This window comes from Hyperolius riggenbachi, chromosome 3 (assembly GCF_040937935.1).
Source record: "Hyperolius riggenbachi isolate aHypRig1 chromosome 3, aHypRig1.pri, whole genome shotgun sequence".
Classification (NCBI taxonomy): Eukaryota; Metazoa; Chordata; class Amphibia; order Anura; family Hyperoliidae; genus Hyperolius; species Hyperolius riggenbachi.
Genome location: NC_090648.1, coordinates 75,312,779 through 75,339,627, shown reverse-complemented (window position 1 = coordinate 75,339,627; position 26,849 = coordinate 75,312,779). Strand labels below are relative to the sequence as shown.

The window sequence follows — 26,849 nt, the reverse complement described above, 5'->3', positions numbered from 1 at the left end:
AGCGTTGTGGTGGGTTCTGTCAGGATAATGTGCAGCATCCAGTGCATTTGCAGGGAAACTTGCACATTTACAGTGGCAGTGAAGCATACTTTCAGTGGTACTGCATGCTTCGCTGTATACAACGCATCACACTTGTAATAGGGGATGCAGCTTTTCGGCAACATTTAGTTGTGATTGCCAAGTGTGAAAGCCTGAGCCTTAAAGTGAACCCGAGGTGAGAATTATATGGAGGCTGCCATATTTATTTAAGGTACTTACGTATCATCCTATCTAGAAAGTTTGGCAGCTTTATGTTAAAGTTCTGTTTGATCCCCTAGCCAGATCTAACCATTTTTGGAAAACTGAAAGTCCCGGCTTTCCTTTGCACTGGGTCCCGAGTCAATGCAATGCCCCATTCCCAAGTTGGGGGTGTTTGGGGGACGGGTGTGCCCTGCACTTTTCTGCAGAGAGCACTGTGGTATTGAGTCTCCTGTCCATGCCAGTAAGACAGAGAGGAGAAGAGGGTGCATAGCTGCGCTGCTTCTTCATCTGTAATGAGAGACCCAGGGCACTTGCCATAAGTTTTGAAGACACAGTTTTATACTGTGAAGAAAGAAGACCTACCGGATGTGCTGCTTATCCTCATGTCTAGTGCCACCCGTACTTCTGCAATTGCATTTTCTACAGCCAAGTTCAGGGGACACCCCTCCTTCAAAACCCCATAACTTGGGAACTGAGCATCATACCGACTTGGGACCCGGTGCAACAGAAAAAATGGTCAGATCTTCCTGGTAGAGCAAAAAGAACTTTAACAAAAAGCTGCCAAACTTTCCAGGCGGGATAATACCTAAGTACTTTATTTTCTTTTATGCTATACCAGTTGCCTCATAAATCCAAATAAATCCAAAGTAATCAACAGTGCTCACGTCTAATTATCCCCATTACAGGGGTGATGTAGGAACACCCTGGGAATAGAAATAAAACGCATATAGTGCTAAGTACTGTACGGCTAAGCAAATCCTTATTCCCAAACTGGCATTCCACTGGGATATGCCCACCTCCAGTGAATAAAAACAAACAATCCCCCTTATGTGATTACACTCACCGGAGGGATGCTTGCATCAAAGCGTATCAGTACTCGGTACTCCTCCTTAGATCCTCCTGGAATCTGGATAGGTAAAGACAGCTCCGCACACACCTCCAAGTATAAAAAAAGCTATTTATTGAGCATATAGGATCAGCATCCACTCCACATACGACAGGCAGCTGCACCGCAGAATACAGCCTGCCACTTCCGTGCTGGGCCTTTCCTCCATAAAACCAATTGGTGTCAGCGTGTACTGCAGGCGCAGTAGTTCTGTATCTGCGCAGAACACTCCAGACCACGTGCAAGTGATTGGCAGCGGCACTCATGCAGGCGCAGTAGATCCCAACCTGGCGAGGTTGGCAGTGAGGGTCACACTGCAGTCAATTCCTGTCTGAGTCAGGACTGAGTCAGCCACTTACATACCTGATATTTAACTCTTTCAGACAGAGAAAGAAAAAAAGGAACACAGCACAGTTATTTGTGTGCTAGGCACTGTACATACACATGTCTATCTCATCAAGTCACATGTCAGTTTGGGTATCCTTTAAGTTTATTGATTCAGCTAACTTTTCTCACAGAAATTAAATCTAATTTTAAGTATTTTTTCACTTGCCAGGTGCTGAAAAAGTGTAAAAAGAGGGAAAAACACCTCCTGTGAGAAAACTCAGGAAAAAGTTAATTAAATTAGTCAGGGCCCTTATCTGTTTTGCCTCATGAATTATCTCTCCCTCTCCTCATCTGTTTATCTCATGAGTTCTTTCTTCTTATAGGTAAGGGGTCCTATACAGAGAGAGGGGTCCTATAAAGTGTTCCCCAACCCAGACCTCAAGGCCCACAAACATTGCATTTTTTGTGGAAATCCCCAGAGGTAGTTAATCAGCTGAGACGCTGTGGTTTCCTGCAAAATATGTACTGTTGGTGGGCCTTGAGGACAGGGTTGGGGAACTCTGAGCCTTCCCGTTCGTGTCCGTGTTTGGCTGCCTTTGGGAGTCTTCGGAAGCTCTCGGGCTTTGAGGCAGGGAACACACTTGACAGTTTTCGTACGCGTTTTCTGCACAGAAAAACTGAGAACTCATGTTAATCAATGGGCTAGTGCACACTTACTGTGTTGTTCACACGCAGAAAAAAAACTGACATTCTGCATCCTGACTCTGCACATTTTGGCAGTTTTCTCTATCAATTACATCAGCTGCTGTGAAAAAACGCATGCGTTTTACTGCATGGAAACACACTTGGTGTGCAGAAAAAGTAAAACTGAAAATCAAGTATGTTCCCTGCCTCAAGGATGGGCCGCTCTGTACTGCACACTTGCGAGCACCCTCTCTCGCGCACTCGCACGTGCACAGTACAGACCCCGATTGCTTCCAAAGACTACTGGAGTCTCCCGCAGCAGGAGATTCAAACGGAGGAGCCTGCGGGGGAACGAGGACACCGGGAAGAGAACGGGAAGGCTCTATAGGACCCAGAGCCGTCCCTCTCCTTAGGCAAGTACAGGTATCTGGGTTTTTTTGGCTTCAGATTCACTTTAACCATAGTAAATTAATACAAAATGTTATTGTCCAAAATGACTGATTTTCTTTCTTATTATTTCATGTTTTCAGAGATTCCTAGAGTGTTATTTGGTCTGTCCGCAAATCAAGCAGTCCTGGGTGATAGTGTGACCGCTAACTGTACTATAATGGGGGTCAGCGCTGAATATTTCCATATCTCCATAAAATGTGATGGAAAATCGTATGACGTCACAGAAGAGATCATCGTGAACAGAAGACAGCCTAATCTTCCGATTTCCTGTGAAGTGTTTATTAAGGAGAATGGCAGAGTGGTGACAACATCAAGCCAGAATCTCACTGTGTACTGTAAGTGTCTTGTCACATTGGCAGCATTGTTTGTCCTGGTCAGTAACCCCACCCTCAGCATTGTACACTAGCCTCACTATGAGATCACAGTCTCGGGCATTCAGGGATATAGGCCTCAATTCACGGAGCATTATCAAACGTTTATCAAACACTTTATCAAATGTTTGATAATTTACCTCATGGGTAAAATCTCATTTTAAATTCACTAAGGTGTTATATATTTATCGAATGTATTTCCGATAAAACGTTCAACAAATATATAACACCTTAGTGAGATTTTACCCATGAGGTAAATTATCAAACGTTTGATAAAGTGTTTGATAAATGTTTGATAATGCTCCGTGAATTGAGGCCATAGTCTGTTATCTACTTGAGTGCAGAGGATTAAAGGATACCCGAAGGGACATGTGACATGATGAGATAGACATGTGTATGTACAGTGTCTAGCACACAAATAACTATGCTGTGTTCCTTTTTTTCTTTCTCTGCCTAAAAGAGTTACATAGTTATTTTGGTTGAAAAAAGACATACGTCCATCGAGTTCAACCAGTATAAATTTAAATATCAGGTATGTAAGTAGTTGACTTAATCCTGACTCAGACAGGAAGTGACTACAGTGTGACCATCACTGATAAGAAATTTCAACTATAAAACACTTTTCTAGCAGAAAATGGCTTCTGAGAGCAAGAAAGAGATAAAAAAGGGAATTTCTTATCAGTGAGGGTCACACTGTAGTCACTTCCTGTCTGAGTCAGGACTGAGTCAGCCACTCACATAACTGATATTTAACTCTTTCAGACAGAGAAAGAAAAAAAGGAACACAGCATAGTTATTTGTGTGCTAGACACTGTACATACCTATGTCTACAGGGGAGGACTGGCCAGGGGGGACGGGGGGAGATTTCCCCCCAGGCTGCCTCTCATTTAGTGATTTAGGGCTGGCACTGTGCCTGGTGAATTCAGGTTTTTGTATAAGGCAATGTGAAACACAAGGCTGAATGAGGGAAATAAATGCCCAATTACAGAGCAATTGCAGGATGGGCAAGCTAGTAAGTATACACAGCATGATACAGAGCAGAGACTTGCCTGCAGGGTCCGTGGGAAAAAAAATCTGTCTGGTCTCTCACCATTGTTAACTGCATGTGCACAGCTACATAAGATATTGTCTAGGTTGAAAAGTTTTCGACACTCCCTAGACTCCAGAAGGGCTGCTTACAGACAGTCCCTAGACTCCATAAGGGCTGCTTGCAGGACTTGTGTAAGTGATAGAAACCCTAACCGTTGTAACTCAAAATGTATTATGTGCCCCCCGGAGCCAGTGCATTCATACTTTACCTGTCACACTGTCCCTCGAGTGTCCTTGCTGTATTTCCCACGTGACTACCGACATATAGCACGTGGGGCACGTGTGTGATGTCATTTGGGCTGGGGCTGCCGTGAAAACGGGCCTCTAGTTTGTGTTTTCCCCCCAGGCCTAAAGGTCCCAGTCCTCCCCTGCATGTCTATCTCATCATGTCACATGTCACTTCAGGTATCCCACTTCGGGGGATTGTCAGCCACAAAATCAAATTCCATTCTCCCACTGCTCTATGCAGGGCTGTGGAGTTGGAGTCGGAGCAATTTTGGGTACCCGGAGTCGGAGATTTCATAAACTGAGGAGTCGGATGTTTTTTGTACAAAATCCACAGCCCTGGTAATTATTAGACTAAGGAGTCGGGAGTCGGAGCCATTTTGGGTACCCGGAGCCTGAATTTGAGTCGGTGGTTTCATAAACTGAGGAGTCAGAAGATTTTTGTACCGCCCTGGCTGTGTGTTTATTATGCAGCCTGCAGCCTTACCCTGCATTGCAAACACTCCAATCTATTCAGAAATGTTTCTGCTGTAATAAATCCTATCTTAGTCAGCCTAGCTCTATTTTTGCCATTGCCAACGAGAAGGAAGTTTGCCATCACTACTCCCACATTCCTGCTCCTCACTGGTTGGCTGAAGGCAGTTCAGGGTGATACAAAGCTGAGAAGGGAGACGCTGCTTAAAGGGAAGGTTCAGGGAGGATGGGTAAAAAATAAAAATCAATTTCCACTTACCTGGGGCTTCCTCCAGCCCGTGGCAGGCAGGAGGTGCCCTCGCCGCCGCTCCGCAGGCTCCCGGTGGCCGACCCGACCTGGCCAGGCCGGCTGCCAGGTCGGGCTCTTCTGCGCTCCAAGGCCGGGAACTTCTGCGTCCCACGCCGGCGCGCTGACGTCATCGGACGTCCTCCGGGCTCTACTGCGCAGGCGCAGAACTACTGCGCATGCGCAGTAGAGCCCGGAGGACGTCCGATGACGTCAGCGCGCCGGCGTGGGACGCAGAAGTTCCAGGCCTTGGAGCGCAGAAGAGCCCGACCTGGCAGCCGGCCTGGCCAGGTCGGGTCGGCCACCGGAGACCACCGGGAGCCTGCGGAGCGGCGGCGAGGGCACCTCCTGCCTGCCACGGGCTGGAGGAAGCCCCAGGTAAGTGGAAATTGATTTTTATTTTTTACCCACCCTCCCTGAACCTTTCCTTTAAATCTGATCTATGAGTGCTCACATGTGTTTACAAAGCAAGTTAGCTATAACAGTGCAGTTTCTAGGAGAAACAGTATGACATCAGGATCGGATTCAGTCAGAGGGAATTAAAATGGAAAATGCCAGGAACAGAATTCTCTTTATTTACTATATAAAATTCACTGAAATCAAAACGTGGACAGTACAATACACATGTTCTATACGTAGAACAAGTAGTTATCTACTTATATATGTGTTTTCTTTTTCCTGGAAAAGTATGGCTGTCCCTGATGCTTAAAGAACCTTCACCTGCTAAGAGCAATGAGTTTGGCCTCACAGTCCCAGTTTTTCAGTTTATTGATTTAAATGGTGGTCAGGCATGTTAGAATTTTCCAGTCTAATGGGTGGCAGGAGACAGCAATGCGTTATACAGCTGTATGACTGATACATTCTACAATTAAGTAGCAGGGTTGTCCAGATGCCAGAATTAAACCTGAACTCTTGCACAGCACATAATGAAAAGTCTTAATTGCACATATAGTAGCTGAAGAAATTAACTTCTTTGTGCTCTTTGGTTAGGTGGATCAAACTGTCTAGTTCTTATCAGCCACTGTAAAAAGACTGCAGAAGAGCTTTGCCTCTGCAGCTGCGTATGTGTTGTTTCATCGTGCAGTCAGTTCGGCGCAGGGTTAGCCGAATGACGGCTCACCCTGTTGCTGCTGAAATACCGGTTAAATATTTCCCCTCCCAGTCGTAGCAAATTAAAGAGAGAAGTAATTGGGGTTCCTGCGATCAGCGGCATCAAAATTTCATTTCAAATCCCGTTAAGCGACCATACACGTGCAAACATTATGTCTATGGCGGCGGTCAGGTCATGTGCAGCGCAAGGAAGCGCGCACCCCTGAGCATATATATGTTACATTTGGAAACTGCACAGAGGTCAGTGAAAAGGTTAATAGTAGGATAAGAATGTAGGGTACTTATGTAAATCAGAAGATCAGGATAGCCTGGCAGCTGGGACCCCTATGCCTGGACACGTGTCACGGGATACACAACTAGTTGGATGAAACTCAATATTAAGAGAATTTTTTTTTTAAATCCTATAAGAAATATTTTATTTAGCTTACCTTTCCTGTTGTTTTGTTAGTGTTCACTGTCAGATTTAAGAGAAATGTGATATGAAAAAAGAAAATAACATTTCTGCTGGTTTCCATCTTCACTGTTTTTCGGAAATGTATAGCTGGCCATACACTGGCCCGATTTGCGGCCGTTTCGACAGCAGATTCGATCACGTTCGCGCTAAACGCACCCGCCGATCCGATTTCCTCCCGAAATCGGATCGGTCCGTCGATCGCGGCGTGCGGAAAAATACAGTCGATCGCCCGCGGATAGGGAGTGCGTCGCTAGCGTCGGCCGATCCGATCAGGTATACATTACCTGACGCTGGCTCCCGGCATCTTCTCCGCGTCTTCTCCGCTCTGTTCCTGCAGAAGCAGCTCAACAGATTGTGATCGGTTTCAGGCTGAAACTGATTCACAATCTGTTTGCAGTAAAGGCAGCCATACGATCCCTCTCTGATCAGATTCGATCAGATAGGGATCTGTCAGCTGGTCGATCTAATGGCAAATCGACCAGTGTATGGCTACCTTTATCACATCTGCCCTTTTTTTTTTAACCCCGCTCAGTGTTAATTTACTGCTTATTTTAGGGATTACTGTCCGTCCCACAGCAAACATCACCTTGATAACAGGCTTAGATCACTGTGTAAACGCTTCCAAGGGAGGGGGGATTCAATTACCTTCTGGTCATAGTGTCCTTATCTTATCCAAGATGGGAAGTTTCTGTTTTTTACATAAAAAAAAAAAGACTTCCCACAATCCCGTTGGCACAGTTCAGCAAAGGCATGCAGACCAGGTAAAAAAAAAGGAAAAATTATGGGAAATATAGCGATATATTGTAGAAAACCCACTTTGAACCTAGAACTGACACTTTGAGCCTAGAATATTGAATATTTTCACAATATTCTAATGGTCTGAGATTTTGATGTTCCCATAAGCTATAAAATTATAACAAGTAAAGGCTTGAAATATCTCTCTTTGCATGTAATGAGTCTATTTCATATATTAGTTTCTCCTTCTTCTGAATTACTGAAATAAATGGATTTTTGCACAATATTTTAATTTTTTCACCTGTATGTAAATGCTATGTATATAATATTCTTCTGTAACAATAGGGTTCCCATATATAACGGAAAATGGTATACCTGACCTGATGGTAATTTTCCTTTTCTGATACCTCCATGGCGGCACTAATGGGGTGGAGCCACTACCCACTAGTCCTGCCATGGAAGCATAAGGAAATATATATATGATTGATGTAAGTAACAAATTGGCAAAAACAAAACAAATAAACTGTTCCGTTTTGTGGACATTACTTGGAAAATTAGGCATCTGTACTTAGTAGAGCTGCACGTTACTTTGTGATACTGCATAATGATGCCAAACACAGAGAGGCGGGATTTGTGTTTAGCCTCAGATAATCTTGTAAATACCCGATTTTGTGGTCCCTCTTTATTACCATGATACATTTTATTGTATTGTATTTTGTTTTGTTTCTCAGATCCGCCAGGACCCTTGCATATAAACGTTTCAGAAAATTCACCAGTCAGAAAAGGAGATTCATTTAATATAACATGTCACTCAGAGGCCATGCCCCCTCCTGAGTACCTCTGGGTAGTCCCGCCCCAAGCCCAGGTGACCTATTCTGCAGACAACAGTTCCATCACCATCCGGGAAGCATCACCTCATCACAGTGGTAACTACACGTGTACAGCCACAAACAGATTGGGAGCATCACCAGGCTTTAGGAATGTTGAAGTTCAGCCAGGTAGGTAACCTGATTTAACCCTCATGCATTATATGCCACATGCATGTTTAGCTTACAAATACATAACTTTACATGTATTCACAATGGCCCTGATCTGCAGTGTGGTTTATTCGAGGCCCCTTTTACACTAGCAGGATAAACCTGCCTTGCATTACCCTATTTTACCGCAAGGGGCTGTAAAAGCAATGAAAGTCTATGGAGACTTTCACACTGATTGCGGTCCCTTGCAGAGCGCTTGAAGTATCCTAGCCGAAGCAAGAGCAGCTTTACTGCAAGCTCTGGGGCTTGGGGTAATGGAAGTGTATGGCTATGTGTGAACGACAGAGCTCAGTGCATTGCGTTGACTGGCGGGAATCCCAGTGACATACTCCCATCCCAGCACGGAGTACATCACTGAGTGGCGAGGCGCTATGCGTATGACCCTCTCGGCACGCTCTGCTCTACTTACTCTATACTTACTATAGAGGACTTTGACCAGCACATCCAGCAAACAGAAACAGTCCTTACTGGCTGTAATCCTGTGACAGAAATATAGCATGAAATAGTGTGCTAATAACTCATCAGCTGTTCCTGTATCTGTCTGCCTCGCAGTCTGAAGTAAACAAATTTTACAGCCAGGAAGAGCTCATTCTGAATGGGAGGGGGAAGCATGCAAGTATAGGTTCTTCACTTCAGATCCTTTCTCTGTAGCTAAAAAATCTCAGGGAAGTGGAATCTATCTACATGGTACAGCTCTATCCCCCAACGCTGACTTTGTTGCAAAAAGCTGATTCACAAGGTTTTTTTCACACAGGCTATGATCAGAGACTCCTGAAAAACTTTCTATTGTTGCTGGCTAAAAGCTCTATAGGTATGTGGGGTTTATAGAATTACAGTTTCTTTAAAAGTGGGTTAAGTCTGCTTTTTGTCTGTTTTTTGTCTTAATTTATTTTTAATTACTGTACTTCAACATTATTACAGAGTTTATGGTAAGTCTACAGTATGGGGTATAACATTGTTTTTTAGCTAGGCCTATTTTTAACACTGGCTCTCAAGCAACCATTCAGAAACTACACTTATCTGGCATCAGCCGATCCCCATTGGTGACTGATAATGGGGGTTTTATTGTATATCTCCTTGAGCGTCTGGTTCACAAACGCCTGACCCAGTACCTCAATGCCAACTCCCTACTGGACCCACTGCAATCGTGATTTCGTCCTGCCCACTCAACTGAAGCCGCTCTCACCAAAGTGGTCAATGACCACGCCTTAGCTAAAGCTGAAGGCAAATACTCCTTCTCCTTGACCTTTCAGCAGCCTTTGACACAGTGGACCATCCCCTACTCCTCCAGTCCCTCCAGTGCATGGGCATTCAAGACCTCGCCTGGCCTAGCTCTTATCCTACCTCTCCAACCGCTCCTTCCCAACCTCTTTCAGTGAGTCTTCATCCACCCCCAACCACCTCTCGGTGGGAGTCCCTTAAGTCTCGGTCCTTGCCCCCCTACTGTTCTCCCTATACACATCCTCCATTGGCCCATATGCAATTCACCTTTTCACCTGAGTTATCTCCTAGGAGATCATTGTTATATTCTCTTTAAAATAACTTTTCAGCATTTTACAATTTAAAAGTACCTAAAAGTTGGTGAAAAAGTACTATAAAAAATATTTTTAGTATTTTCTTGCTTGTTGTTGGTGTTTAAGGTATTTTATTGAAATGTTATGAAATATTACCTAGGAGAAAACTCAAAAGAAAAAGTGAATTGCATATGGGCCCGTGTGTTTTAACTATCATCTGTATGCAGATGACACCAAGATCTACCTCCACACCCCTGACCTATCCACCACTACCATAGTCTCCAGTGGCGTTGTGGGCCCCCGATGCAAGTTTTACAATGGGGCCCCCCAAGCACTCTATACATAACAATTGGTACGGCACACCAAAACCTGCCAATGGCAGCTACAGTGTCAGAGGTGCAAGAAGGGGATGGGGAACAGTTTGTTAATGATTACCACTATTCAAACATCTATAGAAGTGATTATTATGAGCACAGGACCAATAGAGAGCTAATACTGTAGTTAAGGGAGGGCCCTTAGGGGCCCCTCTGGCCCAAGGTCCCCGATGCGGTGGCTACCTCTGCAACCCCTATTGCTACGCCCCTGATAGTCTCCTCTACCTATCAGCCATCTCCTCCTGGATGTCCACTAGGCACCTGAAACTAAACCTGGACAAAACAGAATCTATGATCTTCCCACCCCAGCCATACCTGACCCTCCCAGATGTGCATGTCACTGTTAACCACACTACTATTCGCCCTACCTCTCAAGCCCGCTGTCTGGGTGTCACCCTGTACTCTGCACTCTCCTTCAACACCACCCCCCACCCCATTCAAAACCTCACAATGTCCTGCAACTTCTACCTCCACGACATCTGCAAGATTTGCCCTTTCCTGGACTCTTTCACCACAAAACTCCTCATCCATGCCCTCATAATTAACTGTAATGCCTTTCTGTCAGGTCTCCCTATGACCCGGTTTGCCCTGCTGCATGAATGCGGCAGCCAGAATTATCCACTCCTCCCATTGCTCCACCACAGCGGCTCCCTTCTGAGAATCCCTCCACTGGCTTCCTATCCAGTCCAGAATCAGATTCAAGATACTGTATCTAGCCTACAAATCTGTCCACAAAACCTGTCCAACCTACATTTCCGATCTTACTCAGAGGTACACAACCAGCCGCTCACTCCGCTTCTCCAATGAACTTTGCCTGACTGCACCCCACATCACCCAATCCCATGCACGCCTCCAGGACTTCTCAAGAGCTGCTCCAACACCATGGAGCTTCCTACTACCTCCCCCCTTTAGGGCTGCTCCCTCCTTCAACATCTTCAAAAAAGCCCTCAAAATGCACCTTTTCACTCTGGCCTACCCCTCCCCACTGGTGCTCTAAACATGCAGATAAATTCTGATCCACTACCTTTTGTATCCCTACCTCTCCCTGTAGATTGTAAGCCTTCGGCACGGTCCTCCTCCTTGTGTCTCCTACCTGTTCATGCACCTCCATTAACGTACACCCATCCTATGGATCTGAACAAACTCAACTTGCCTAATCTCCATGCTCCCATCCAGTGACTAAGGCAGCATTACCTTGTACTCATTCTGTACAAGACAAGACAAGACAAATAACATTTATATTGCGCTTTTCTCCTTGCGGACTCAAAGCACCAGAGCAGAGCAGCAGCCACTAGGGCGCGCTCTATTGGCAGTAGCAGTGTAAGGGAGACTTGCCAAAGGTCTCCTACTGAATTAGTGCTGGCTTACTGAACAGGCAGAGCCGAGATTCGAACCCTGGTCTCCTGTGTCAGAGGCAGAGCCCTTAACCATTACACCATCAGCCAACTGCTGTACTGCGTGACCTGGTTTGCCTGTGTTCCTGTATTGTCTTATTGCTGTATGTCACTCCTAAATTTTGACTGTAACCTTAAAGAAAACCTGTACTAAAAAAAACATCCCCTGGGGGGTCCTCACCTCAGGAGGGGGAAGCCTTGGGGTCCCCATGAGGCTTCCCCCATCCCTGTAGCTGCAGGCAATCCAGCGCTGGGTCCCCCAAAGTGTCCCGCAATCCTCCCTCGACAAGCCTGACAAGGCTTGATATATTTACCTTGCCGGGATCCAGCGCAGGCGCAGTAGCGGCCCTTCCTTCAGGTAAGGCGGAAATAGCTGAAGCCGATCGGATCTGCTCTACTGCACAGGAGCAAAAGGACTGGCGCCTGCGCAGTAGAGCGGATCGATCGGGTCGGCTATTTCTGCCTTACCTGAACAAAAAGCCGCTAGTACGCCTGCGCTGGATCCCGGCGAGGTAAGTATTTACATTGCCGCACTTCCTGGGACCCGGGCAGGCTAACGGAGGCACGCAGGAGGATGGGGGAAGCCTCCTTAGGATCCAGAGCCTTCCCCCTCCCGAGGTGAGTACCCCTCAGGGGCGTTTTTTTTAATACAGGTTTTCTTTAACTAATGTCCAGCGCTGCATAATATGTTTGCGCTTTATAAATACAATAAATAAAATAAATATCTTATCTATGCTTGTAATGTAATTTTTTTCCTGTTTTCTTCACAGAGACTGGAAGCCCTCCCCATTGGATAATCTGGATAATTATAGCTGCAGCATTGGTCGTTATGGGTGTCTTGGGAGTCTCCTACTACTGCTACCGTAAAAATGGCAAAAAAGGCTTTTACAATCTGTTGCGGCGGAACCCTAAATCAACTGAAGTCCCATTGCCACTAAAACCCTCAGCCTAGGATTGGAATTGACTGAAATATCCTTGTTAGCCCCACAGACATATGGAATGTATACCCTGCAGGGAACATTGTTACTCAACACAGATGTTTATGTGAAGCCCCCAGCAATAATCATTTTCAACCCTTGTGAAAAAACTATGACATGGTAAAAGTGACTGTGGTCTGGACATAAGGGGGACACTTATTGTTTAGTTTTTTTTCTTCAGGATATGTTGGGAGATGTGATGCTTTTTTCCATCATGGCCTTGTTGTTAGGAATGTCATCTTGAGTGCCAGGATCAGTGCACAGGACTTCTCACAAGCAGCTCCAGCTCTGTGGAACTTGCTCCCAGCAGCCTGTCTGAAAGTCTCCATCCCTGGATATCATCCCCAAAAACCTAAAAGCTTATCTATTTTCCTGAGCCCTATGACAGTGGGCTATTTCTGCATACAGAGCTGTGAGTCCCCTGGGAGAGAAAATCTGGAGAAATGTTATTCGTTACGGAATATTTGTAAAGCAGACTTCAGTCTACCTTTTCAGTTTTGGACTTAACCTTATTATTGAGTGCCTACATATGTTTATTATTGAGTGAGCCCACATGCTGATGTTTTATTGTGTGTTAATAAGTACCTGTGCTCCATAACAGTTACTTTTAGGGGTTTTGTTTTTTGTTTTGTTTTTTTCAAAAGTGGCATTACAATTGTACAGTGTGCACAGTTCTTATTTTATATTTCTCAAGAAGGATGGCATGGTAACACTAAGCCAGTGTTGGGTCGACAGCACGATGTGGGAATGCAGGGCCAGGGCAACTCTGCTTACAGCATAGAAGGATGAGGAGAAGAGTAGATGACAGCCGAGTGCTCACTGAAATTAGCCGAGTGGAGCGCCCAGCTAAAAGAGACTGGGGAGAACACTGCTAAGCTAAGAGGAACACTGGACACAATTAGCTGAACAGTGAAGTACAAGTAGAGTGATGAAGAATCTAATAACCGGGGTAGATACTGATGCCGGGATTTATAATTAGGGATCGTTTTAGGTGGAAGTTTTGTAATGAGTGCTGTAGAGACACTCGTTAGGCTTGCAGTACGTTCTGCTCTGGGGAGAGAATGAGCTAGTGGCACCCCACTATGTGTACATTACTGTAGGCTATCGATACATGGATAATGATGGGGATGGATAGACTATTATAGGCATGGGCAGCATGGGATAAGAATTTGTATATACAGGATGGAGAAGGGAAAAATATTATAGGAATGAGTATGGGCAGCACAGGATAGGATGCATCTATTCTGGTGATCAGAAGCCCCATTCACTTGCATCATCGCATGAAGGAAAAATAAAATTGTCGACCTGTTATTTCGCCATTCAAGTATAGTCAGTTCTCCTGGCGTGCTATTTGAAGTCATGATGATTAGTCCCCCATTAACAACTTGCTTTGAGGTGCTGCTGCTTCTTCCTCATGCACCATTGGCCAAAGTGCTGAACAGGGTGTGTGAGACCACCATCAAAGCTTTCTACTATTTCCTCTGGGATTCTGCAATACGCCATTGGTTATACTATCAAGCCTTAGACATGGGGCCAGCAGGATGTGGATTGAATAGGAATGGATCATGCCGGAATGTAGGATAAGCACTTCAGTACAACATGAAAACAGAGGAACCAACAGAGGAACCTTAGGGTTATAATAGCTGCAAACGTCTCTCTTGTAGTGACAAGTGAGGGGACATCTGGATGTGCTGTGTCATTTTACTGCAGGGACCCTACGTGACATTCAGCTTATGAAGAAAGTAGGGCATTTGTGGTAAAACAGCCCTCCCTTCCACCATAGAGAAGGGAAGGATGAGCACCCTCTGTAAATGTGTCTCACAAGCTCTCCCTCTAGTGTCTGGAGCTGCTCCATAGGGGGCTCATGTACTGTAGAGTCTGGTAGAAGGATCCCTTACAACATGTAACCATCTGCCACTATTATAGACTGAAGAGTATATGTGTGTTTCCAGGAAATGTTGTGAGTGAGGATCAGGTTTTTTGTTTAATGTGAGTTTCTTTCTTCGCCATTACTGTAACCTAGGATAGGTTTCACCTTTAAAAAATGTATGTCCGCTGTTATAATTTTTTATTTTGAACTGCGATGGGCATACCAAGTTAGTCTTGTACACAAGAGCCAATATTCCCTTGGCAAATGGTCCGATGAAAATAACGGGATTAGTTGATAATTGGCGGTGAATCCTATCACAGACCGTATGGAAGGTAATCATCATCAAACGATCAATTCCTCAGCTACCAAGTGATCAGATGTGCTAAATCGAATTACTGTTGGGTTCTGTGCATGTCGCACAGTGATGGTCACGTCTAGGAGAACTCATAGAGAAGCGTGTGATTTGTTTGATCAGCTGATAGATTTGCAAAGCTCTGATTTGCTGTGATCACATCCTGCTTTATCACATGATCATGACCAGCAAATCAGAGACTTACATATCTATCACCTGATTAAACTGATCACATGCTTCTCCATGAGTTCTCCTAGACATGACCATCACTAACGCTGCACAGGCACATGTGAGGCTCATTGATTGATGTACCGCAGAAACCAGGAAAATACAATTAAAATATTGCCTGCAGGTTAGCTTGTGTGTTCCTGGCTTTATAGCAGTGTTCTTGTTAATGGTAATATGTAAGTCAAGCCTACATCTCTATCAATCAGTACTGTGAGTCAAGCCTACATCTCCATCAATCAGTACTGTGAGTCAAGCCTACATCTCCATCAATCAGTACTGTGAGTCAAGCCTACATCTCTATCAATCAGTACTGTGAGTCAAGCCTACATCTCTATCAATCAGTGCTGTGAGTCAAGCCTACATCTCTATCAATCAGTACTGTGAGTCAAGCCTGCATCTCCATCAATCAGTACCTCCCTATCTGGGAAGTACTCAGCTAATAGAATAGATGCCACACCACTGAGGATTCCTTCCCACTATCTCAGCACTGAATGGTGGAAAAGGCAGCTAGTCTCCCTATCAGGAATGGGAGTGCACTTACTGGCTCCATAGGTTGTAGCTCCTGTGGCAAGATTTACCTGCTGCTTCGAGCTCTAAAAGAGGTTAACACAGGTGGATTTGCACCTCTGAAATTTTCATTTGCAGGTTTTGATTTTTGCAATAAGCTAGGTCACGTCTTTGAAACTCAACACGAGACAAAACACCATTTTCATAATTTTGGATTGAATGAGGAAGAGTAAGGACTTAAAGGGGTTCCCGGGGGGTGTTTGAAAATAAGAACGGACACTTACCTGGGGCTTCTATCAACCCCCTGCAGCTGTCATGTCCTGCGCCATCCTCCTCCGATCACCTGTTCCCCGTCGCCAGCACTGGTCAATTAACAAGATGAATAGTGCGTGCTCCCGCTCGTGTCATCAGGAGCTTACTGCGCAGGCACAGTATGAAGTTTTCTTGTACTTCGTCTGGGCAGAAAGCTCCTGAAGATGCGTGCATGTGTGAGCAGGCGTGCGGCCATGGCTGCGCAGTCGCAGTCTTGCTAGGATCGGAATTACACTAGGACCGGCGGCAGGGAACGATTGATCGTTGCAGGACGGCGTGGGAGATTACAGCTTCAAGGGGCTGGTAGAAGCCCCAGGTAAGTGTCAGTTTTTATTTTCAACCCCCCCCATCACAGAACCCCTTTAAGTCAGATTCTTATTGCAGTCTGCTCCTGTCAGATCACTGCTGTATGTTACCATAAGATTGTTACTGTTGTCTGTCTTGCTGTAAAACAATGCCTTTATTTCCTATTTCAGAGTCCACCTGGCCTCAAGTGTGCACTTTGGTCATCATCAGGATATAAAGTGAAGGACAAAGACCAAAAAAAAATCCAAACTGACAGGTTCTGTCTGATGTCCACTAGACAACAAATAGAGACACGGAGTAATTGAACACAAAGGGGGATCTAGCTCTTTTTAGACATACTAAAATAAAAGTTTTGGCTGGAGTTGTGTTTTATCGGTATGTGATCACTGAGTATACAGGCTGGGGGAATTCTAGGGGCCATGTGTGCCTATACATACTGGCTAACATGTTCTGCTGATGCCAGGGGAAGCTAGTGTCCTATGGCTGCTTCCCATTGCCCAGTGGGATTCTAGTTTGACATGAATGGCTCCTGAATTCTTCATATATTTCCACAGCCTCTAGTTTCATGTGTGTTTGTTTCATTTTTTGTACGTTATTTGTTATTTTTAAAGGGGCACGATGGCGAAAAATTGTATAATGTAAAAAATGTGCAAACATATACAAATAGGAAGTATGCTTTTTCCAGAGTAAAATGAACCGAAAATTAGTTTTCTTCTATGTTGCTGTCACTTACAATAGGTAGTAGAAATCTGACAGAATTGATTAGTCCATCTCTTCATGGGGGATTCTCAGGGATTTATTTTCAAAAGCACTTAGTGAATGGCAGTTTCTCTGTCCAACTGCCAAAAAACTGTAGTGAGCAGGGAGGCTGGCCAGCATCATTGTTTAAATACTTTTTAGGGAATATCTTTATAAAGAATAAAAGCCATGCTGAGAATCCCCTATGAAGAGATAGACTAGTCCAAAACCTGTCACTTCTGTCAGATTTCTACTGCCTACTGTAAGTGACAGCAACATAGGAGAAAAGTAATTTATGCCTCATTTTACTCTGGAAAAAAACATACTTCTTTTTTGTCTATGTTTGCACATATTTTTAATTTTACAATTTTTCGCCATAGTGCCCCATTGATAGTGTTTTATCACCATGGAACCGATGCAGACAGAGTGGAAGAAAGTAGTTGCCATGGCAGCCGTAACCGTGGTACAGAAAACACATCTGGGATTTTATTGGCATCTAGGGAAAATGACGGTCAAGAGTACTAACTACAAAATAGCCCAAAGATGTCTTTTTTTGTTGTTGTTACATATATTGTTCTCAGAGACTTTAAGATTTAATTCACTGAATTGCTCTAGATTTTTTTCATAGTCAAAAGTTTAAAGGCAACCCAGATCAGGGCTTGCCTCCACCAGCTGTTTCCAAATGTGAACAGGTCTAATATAAAACGGTTAATTGAATTGTTCACAGTGAGCCTCTGATAACGGACAGACAAGAATTACCATTTTCTATCATTCAACACAAGATCCACTTTATAGGACTAACTTGGCAAACATACTGACATGTTGCTACCTCTACAGTCATTCATATAATAGCAGCAGAATAATATACTCAGGATACTTTGTACAATCTTATTTCTGTTGTACTTTGTAAAAACCAATGCTGGGAAAGGCCACTTTTCAATATCTGTCTGCCCCTATCAGTCATCAGGGTTGCTATCTGGGACCAGGATCCCCCTTTTCACTTTAACCATGTGAACAGACTTGTACCACGAGCCGGGCCAAGGCAGAGGCACAAGAGGCACCAGACTATGGGTGCAGAGGGCACAGTATGAGATCGATCCCATCAATCTGATTGGATTGGTTAGGAGATTTCAATCTGGTAGTGGTTCCAAATAATTGTTTCCAATCGTTAATACGAATGATTGGAAACAAAAGATCGTTTGGTGAATTGTATCGACTGTCGCCTTCTTTAGAAGTCTTATGAGTTGGAAGGTACTAAGTGAAGAGGGGGGTTATTGTCCCCATCAACAGCCTGTATTTAATGGAAAAAAAAACAGCTGAATATCTGTCTTGGTCTCTCCTATAGAACTCTGAGGGATTCTGGTGTCAGAGTTGTAATTTCCTACCTGAAAACTGTTTGGGCCTTAAAGGGCAACTGCAATGAGAGGGATATGGACGCTGCTATATTTATTTAGTTTTAAACGATACCAGCTGCCTGGCTGTCCTGCTGATCCTTGGCCTCTATTACACTCAGCCATAGACCCTGAACAAGCATGCAGCGGATCAGGTGTTTCTGGCATTAGTGGCAGATCTGACAAGATTAGCTGCATGCTTGTTTCTGGGATAATTCAGACACTACTGCAGCCAAACAGATCAGCAGGCTGCCAGGCAATTGGTATTGCTAAAAAAAGGAAACAAATATGGCAGCATCCATAAACTTCTCACTTCAGATGTCCTTTGAAGAGACCCAGAGACGAAAAGATAACATATTTATACATACCTGGGGCTTCCTCCAGCCCCATCAGCCTGGATCGCTCCCACGTCGCTTTTCTCCGCTGCCTCTGTCTGCCGGTACCGGGTCCCGTCATTTCCGCCAGTCGACGCAAGCGCAGTGCGCTCCCTCCGTACTGCGCAGGCGCATGCATACAAAGCCGGAGGGAGCCCCTGTGCATGGGGAAGACTGGTCGCATCCCGCTGAAGTGACGGGACCCGATACCGGCGATAGAGGTAGCAGAGGACGGCGGTGTTGGAGCGATCCAAGCTTATGGGGCTGGAGGAAGCCCCAGGTATGTATAACATCTTTTTTTCATTTTTAGGTTCGTCTCTGGTTCCCTTTAAAGGCTGATTGATCTGAAGCAGAACGTAACACCACTGACCCAGGAACCCCATGATAGAATGACACGGACCAGGGGAGACTGCTGAGACCACTCCAGTCTTCTGTCTTAGGTGGATCCAGAAACAGTTTTATCGTCTGACATATTTGTAATATGTGTGTAAATATTTGATTCATGTTTTAATTTAATGTAGACTTTTATAATAAAAACGCTTTATTACAAAAAAAAAAGTATCTGAGTTAATTACTGCATAGCGGTGCTTGTATTGCAAAGTATTGCATTGAAAATGAAAAGGAAGAAAGTGATTGGGTATCTTGACAAAAAGAAAAATACATCATTAAGAAAAAAAAAATTCTGGAATTTGATTTTGAGGCTGACAATCCAGCTTTAACCCTATTGCTGCCAGCTGATTTGTCCTAAACTGCAGTTTTTAGACATGTTGTACTCATTAGGTTTACTTGGGATTTTTGACAACCTACATGAAATAGGACATAATATATTATATATTGTTTTTTTCCGTAATTAATTGGGCTTGAACACAGAAATGTTTTACTTTTTCTGGAGATATAACCAATATAACCACATTTTTGAGTGTAATATGTTAAAAAAAAAAGTGAAATACAAAATAAAATATTTTTCTGCTTTTTTTTTTTTTCAAAAAAGAATTATATTTACTGAAAAAAATGTTACTGTTTGTAAAAGCCCTGATTCTGCTGAATCCAACGATACCAGATATGTATTGGTATCCCACTTTCCCTGTCTTGGAATAGGTGCGCCAGTACAGGTAGCCAGATATAGGAGCAGCCAGCATAGGTAGTCAGGTATAGGTGTGCAGCCAATACAGGTAACCAGGTATAGACGCAGCCAGTCTAGGTAGCCAGGAATAGATGCCCCAGTCCAATTAACTAGGTATAGGTGCAGCCACTATAGGTAGCGAGGTATATGTGCAGCGAATGCAGGTAGCCAGGTATAAATGCAGCCAGTCTAGGTAGCCATGAGAAGATGCCTAGTCCAGGTATAGGTGCAGCCAGTATAGGTGTGCAGCCAATACAGGTAGCCAGGTATAGACGTAGCCAGTCTAGGTAGCCAGGAATAGATGCCCCAGTCCAATTAGGTATAGGTGCAGCCACTATAGGTAGCCAGTGGCGGCGCCACACTGGGGCTTACCCAGGCTTCAGCCCCAGCTGGCGACTCATTAGCCCCCCTCAAAGCCCCCCGCCGGCTGCCGCAACTTAGTACTAGGAAGTGTCTGACCCGACCTCAGCTCGTCATCTGTCTCTGCAGTGGACCGAGCCGAGCCTGGCTGCCTGGGAGGAGGGCGAGGGCTTGGGCTGGCAGTGGCACCCACCCCAGCGATCAGTCCCAGACTCCCACGGACTCCCACCCACCCTGGCGATATGTCCGCTTCGCTTCCACCCTGGGCCGGGCGCAGGTTCAGCTCAGTCACGCAGAGCGGCCCGCCCCAGGGGGTACGTGGTGGCGTCTAGCGGCGTTATAAAAGTGTGTCACGTGACACTTGCCCGCCGCGCAGCCAGCTAGTTGCCGCCAACAGGAGAGTGTCTGCGTCACTCTCCAGACTCTCTCTGCGGCACGCCAGTCACGCGGTGTGACTCCCACACAGGCCAGGCACCGCACCGACCCACGGACAGCGCACGGGACTGGAGGCTGGACTCTGGAGCTGCCGAGCCAGTCAGCTAGACAGCCAGCAGGACTTGGAAGAACTCCAACAAGGTGGGTGCGGTGGCTGTCCTCTCCAGCCAGCCAGTCAACTGCCAAATTGTTTTTCTGCCCCAGCCCCCAGGCCTCCTGAGCCTAGCACCATCAGGCACACCACCAACAACCCCCAGGCCTGACTCTGGGGCCCCCCATCCCACCACCGCCAGCCAGGCCTGAGCTGCCCTTGGGCCCCCATCCCACCACCACCAGCCAGGCCTGAGGCCTTCCCACCAGGCCTGAGCTGCCCTGGGACCCCAATCCCACCACCACCAGCCAGGCCTGAGGTGCCCTGGGCCCCCCATCCCACCACCACTAGCAAGGCCTGAGGCCTTCCCACCAGGCCTGAGCAGCCATGGGGCCTCCCATCCCACCACCACCAGCCAGGCCTGAGCTGCCCTGGGGCCCCAAGCCCACCACCACCAGCCAGGCCTGAGCTGCCCTGGGGCCCCTAGACCACCAGCCACGCAGGCCTGAGGCCTCCAGCCCACCACCAGTCAGGATTGAGGTGCCCTGGGGCCTCCAGCCCACCACCACCAGCCTGACTACATATACTGGGGAGAGCTATACGCCTGGCTACATATACTGGGGACAGCTATACACCTGGCTACCTATGCTGGGGACACTGGCAGTCTGTCATTATGTGCGTTTACTGGTGAAAAGTTGTCTCTTATGTGCATTTACTGGGGAAATGCTGTCTGTCATTATGTGCATGAACTGGTGAAAAGTTGTCTTTTATTTGCATTTACTAGGGAAATGCTGTCTGTCTCTTATGTGCATTTACTGGGGAAATGCTGTCTGTCATTATGTGCATTAACTGGTGAAAAGTTGTCTCTTATGTGCATTTACTGGGGAAACGCTGTCTGTCATTATGTGCATTTACTGGTGAAAAGCTGTCTCTTATGTGCATTTACTGCGGAAATGCAGTCTGTCATTACGTGCATTAACTGGTGAAAAGTTGTCTCTTATGTGCATTTACTGGGGAAACGCTGTCTGTCATTATGTGCATTTACTGGTGAAAAGCTGTCTCTTATGTGCATTTACTGGTGAAAGGCTATCTGTCATTATGTGCGTTTACTTCATTTTTTTTATGTAACTACGTTAGCTGGTACAACTACATTACAGTTAGCCCCGCCCACACGACGTCATGACCACGCCCAATTTTTCGCCGCGCGCCAGATATTGGTGCAGCCAGTATAGGTAGCCAGGAATAGGTGTCCCAGTATAGGTAGCAGGTATAGGTACCCCAGTATAGGTAGTAAGTACAGGTGTACCCAGCATAGGTAGCAGGTATAGTTGCCCCGACATAGGTAGTAGGTATAGGAGTAGACAAAGTAGAAAGACAGAACAGGCACTGCAGTGTTATAGCATTGTAGCATTGTTAGTAGATTAAACTGTTGCAGACGTACAGAGGCAGCAAGCAGGGTAGTTAGATGTCAGATGATGCGTGCTCAAGCCCAGAAATAACAAGGGTAGCAATTAGGTTCAGATTAGAAGAGAGCAGGCTGGCACTTGCATATCCAAACATATAAAACAGCTTTATTTCATCCGGCTGATAACATTAAAAAATGCGTAGATACATAGCATTAGTTCTATTGCCTACCCTGACTCTGATGGCTGTGGGGGGAGATGGGAGGCAGCGGTGCTGCCTAACGAACGTTTCGTTCCTTGAGCGTCTTCAGAGGCTTCTGCGCACTAAGGTAGCAAGGTATATGTGCAGCCAGTCTAGGTAGCCAGGTATAGATTCCACCAGTACAGGAAGCCAGATATTGGTGCATCCAGTATAGGTAGCCAGGAATAGGTGTCCCAGTATAGGTAGCAGGTATAGGTACCCCAGTATAGATAGTAGGTATAGGTGTACCCAGCATAGGTAGCAGGTATAGTTGCCCGACATAGGTAGTAGGTATAGGAGCCCCCAGTATAGGTAGCAAGTATAGGGGCCACTGCAGGGAGTGGGACCGACATCATCCTTCCTCCCTCCTCATGTCCCCCTCCTGTGGCCCTACTTATGGCTGTAGTGCAGCGGTCGGTGTGTAATTAACTCACCCGATCTCTGGCTCCACAAGGTGTCCCCTCCAGCTCCAGGCTCCTCTCTGTTCTCCCGATCTCTATATGACGCATAGTTACTATGTGTCATACAGGAAATAAAGGGCAGAGAGGAGAGGCTGCCGGTGTGGTGAAATTTTTTGCAACTTTATCAGATTTTGCAAACGGTTGCACTTATTTATAGGTATAGCTATCAGAAAGTGCAACCTAACCATTGACTTTAACCTATCTGTATCAGAAAATGCAACCCAACCAAACCCTATTCTCACACAGAACCCTCCCCTCTTGCTCGACTAATAACCCCCCCCTGGAGGGAACAATCCGCCCTCTTGCTCAACTAATAACCCCCCCCCCCCCCCCCCGAGGGAACAATCCCCCCCTCTTGCTCAACGAATAACCCCCCCCCTGGAGGGAACAATCCCCCTTCTAGCTCAATGGGATCTGTGGTTGCAAAAAATTACAGGCTTGCTAACAGAGAGGAGCCACGCCTACACAGTCATACACTGTCCTCTATGGCAAGTTGCATAATATGATGGGTTGCAAAATGTTTCACTACATCGGCGTGGGACACAGCGAGTGATCGGTGAATAATTACACACCGCACCGCTAATCCAGTTCTGCAGGGGGCCAGAGGAGGGGGCCCACATGGAGGGAAGGAGGTCGCAGTGCCACCTGAGCTCACAAAGATCACAGTCGTCCACTATTGACTTGGTCGCACTTTGGTGCCTGGATTTCAGTTCAGATCATTCAGCAGTTTAATAAAAATATATACCACAAGAGGGAGCCATTGACTTGGTTTAGAATGGAAATGCCAAACACAACCAGGATGTCCAAAACAACACGGAAGTTTTGGACTGTTAAATTAAGATTAAGGGCCCATTCACACTTGCAAAACACTAGCACTTTTGCTAGCGGTTTGCTCAGACGATTTTTGGCGATTAACGTTTTTTTCGCATTCACGTTTAGCGCTTCTATAGCACTAAACGCGATCGCGGGTAAATCGCCTGAAAATGGTGCAGGCTACATGTTTGCGTTTGGCAATTTGCATTAACCGCCGGTGATTAATGGAAATCGCCCAAGTGAGAGCGGGTCCATAGGATATTATTGCACTAGTGCTTTATCGCTAGAAATCGCTGGCAAAACGCTCTAGTGTGAATGGGGCCTGTGGAGGGGTTTAAAAAACAAAAACCGGCACTTACCTGGGGCTTCTTTCGGCCCCCTGCAGCTGTCATGTCCAGCGTCATCCTCCAATGATCCTCCGTTCCCCGTCACCGGTCCCGGTCTAATTACCCATACAACTAGACTGCGCGCGTCAATGGGAGCTTACTGCGCCTGAACAGTAAGCTCCCAATGACTCATGCGGGAGCGAGCACTATTTGTCTAGTTAGACGAATATTAGACCGGGACCGGCAGCGGGGAACCGAGGATCGTAGGAGGACGGCGTGGGACATGACAGCTGCAGGGGGGCCGGTACAAGCCCCAGATCTGTAGGTTGACTCTGACTGTTCTCACCATTCATCACTTCCGTCTATCCAAGATTTTTCTTGGTCTGCCACTTCGAGCCTTAACTTGAATTGAGCCTGTGGTCTTCCATTTCCTCAGTATGTTCTTAACTGTGGAAACGGACAGCTGAAATATCTGAGACAACTTTCTGTATTCTTCCCCTAAACCATGATGGTGAACAATCTTTGTCTTCAGGTCATTTGCGAGTTGTTTTGAGACCCCTATGTTGCTACTCCTCAGAGAAAATTAAAAGAGGAGGGAAACTTACAATTGACATACTTTTTCTCATAATTGGATTCACCTGTGGATGTAGGTCAGGGGTCACTGAGCTTACCAAGCCAATTTTAGTTCCAATAATTAGTTCTAAAGTTTTTGGAATCAATAAAATGACAACAGTGCCCAAATTTATGCACCTGCCTAATTTTATTTAAACAATTATTGCACACTTTCTGTAAATCCAATACACTTCATTTCACTTCTCAAATATCACTGTGTGTGTCTCATAGGAGATAAATATGATATATTCAACTGACATTTTTTATCGCAACAACCAACGATTTATACAGAAAAATCCTGACAATTAACAAAGTTGCCCAAACTTTTGCATCCCACTGTAGGTTTCAACTTCCGCACCGCGCGCTCACACCACTCTCTACCTACCACAGTTCACTTGTCCTTCCGTCTATATAAGGACAGAGCTCTTTGAGCCGATCAGGAGCAGATTTCATTGGCTCCTGACCACGTGATCACTGTGAGCCAATCCCATTGGCTTACATTAATGGACAATGGCTCCTGACCGATGCACAGAGCTCTGTCTTTATAGCGATGGCAGAGAGAGGGGCCTGCGGCAATGGGAGAGCGACATGACTGGCGGGTATATGCAGCGATTTGTCAGTAAGTGCCTTTTTTTGTGGTACCAGCAGTTTCTTGCCCCTTAAAGTGTACCAGAGATAGTACACTGGCACTTATTTATACTTGCCTGGGGTTTCCTCCAGCGCCATGAGCACTGTGGCCCCCCACGCTGTCCTCCTTGGCCCCTCCACTAAGCGCTATGAGTCCTGGTAATCCGGGCAGTCACGGCCTTCTGCCCATGCACAGCCCGGCCGAGTACGCGCCCCTCATCACACTCCCGTCCCCTGAGTTCTGCGCCTGCACAGGCACAGAACACTTCAGGGCTCGTTTCCACTATAGCGAATCCGCATGCGGGCACTGCATGCGGATTCGCAGTCAATGTAAGTGGATGGGGCTGTTTCCACTTGTGCGGCGGCGGGATCGTTTTTCGGTGCGGCAGAAATCTGCACAGCAGAGCCGTCAGATTTCGCGTGCGGGAGGAATGCGGGCGAATCGCCGCTAATGCATTTAATAGGGAAATCGCATGGGGCTTTGTCATGCGGATTTCCCCGCGATTTCGCGTGCGATTTCGCATGGTTTGCTATGGAGCTTTACTCAGGCAGTGATATGGTTAAATTCGCCTGGCTCCTTGCCATGCGAAATCGCGGCTAAATCCGCAGGCGGAAACACAGCCGCATGCGATTTCTTCTGCGGTGGAATCCAGGCGATTCCGCACCGCAACAGTGGAAACGAGCCCTAATAGGGAAATCGCATGTGGCTTTGTCATGCGGATTTCCGTGCGATTTCGCATGGTTTTCTATGGAGCTTTACTCAGGCAGTGACATGGTTAAATTCGCCTGGCTCCTTGCCATGCGAAATCGCGGCTAAATCCGCATGCGGAAACGCAGCCGCATGCGATTTCTTCTGCGGTGGAATCCAGGCGATTCCGCACCGCAACAGTGGAAACGAGTCCTCAAGGGATAGGAGCGCAGCGAGGTGTGCACGCGGCCGGGCAGTGCATGCTCAGAAGACCTCGATTGCCTGGATTACCAGGAGTCATAGCGCTTTTAAAACACTAAAGGACAAGACATCCCCCCGGAGTTTGTAAAGAATACCTATCTAGGAACAAAGGGAGATTCAAAAAGCCAGGAGTAAATGCAAATCGCTTTATTCAAGCCAATTATAAAAAATAATAATTAAATCCATTAAAACCAAGGCAAGCCGTAACCAGGCTAGGAAGCGTCATAGCGCTTAACGGAGGGGCCGAGGAGGACAGCAAGGGAGGCCACGGTGCTCATGGGGCTGGAAGAACCCCCGGGTAATTATAAATAAGTGCCAGTGTACTATCTCTGTTACTAGGGCCAGATTTACAACCCAGAGGCCTGTAGGCACAGGCGTTTTGCCCCCCTAAGCTTTACCCCTGGACACAGGCCAAACCCCCAAGTAGTACCGTGTTTCCCTGAAAATAAGACACTGTCTTATATATATTTTTACTCCAAAAGGTGTGCTAGGGCTTATTTTCAGAGGATGTCTTATTTTTGGGGGAAACACTGGTAGTTTTCCTATACAAAATGTATACACTGCATGCCATGCTGAAACACAAGCAGTATACACAGAGCTTGTGGTTTGCAGATATTGACTCTCGCTTATAAGAAATTGATTCTGCTGATCATGTGGGTAATACACGGTTAGTTTCTGCCGCTCAATTCTCCTCTCAATCGTT

General features: G+C 46.0%; 1 protein-coding gene across 1 annotated transcript in view; it reads left to right on the top strand.

Annotated features, from left to right (window-relative positions):
- LOC137562746 (intercellular adhesion molecule 1-like) overlaps positions 1 to 16,894 on the top strand; it is a 61,438-nt gene extending 44,544 nt beyond the window's left edge. Inside the window, exons 5-7 of the mRNA XM_068274395.1 lie at positions 2,668 to 2,922; positions 8,063 to 8,329; positions 12,421 to 16,894. Coding sequence (XP_068130496.1) covers positions 2,668 to 2,922; positions 8,063 to 8,329; positions 12,421 to 12,602 — 704 coding nt within the window. The 3' untranslated portion in view covers positions 12,603 to 16,894. The remainder of the gene's footprint in view (positions 1 to 2,667; positions 2,923 to 8,062; positions 8,330 to 12,420) is intronic.
- Positions 16,895 to 26,849: the final 9,955 nt, after the last annotated feature.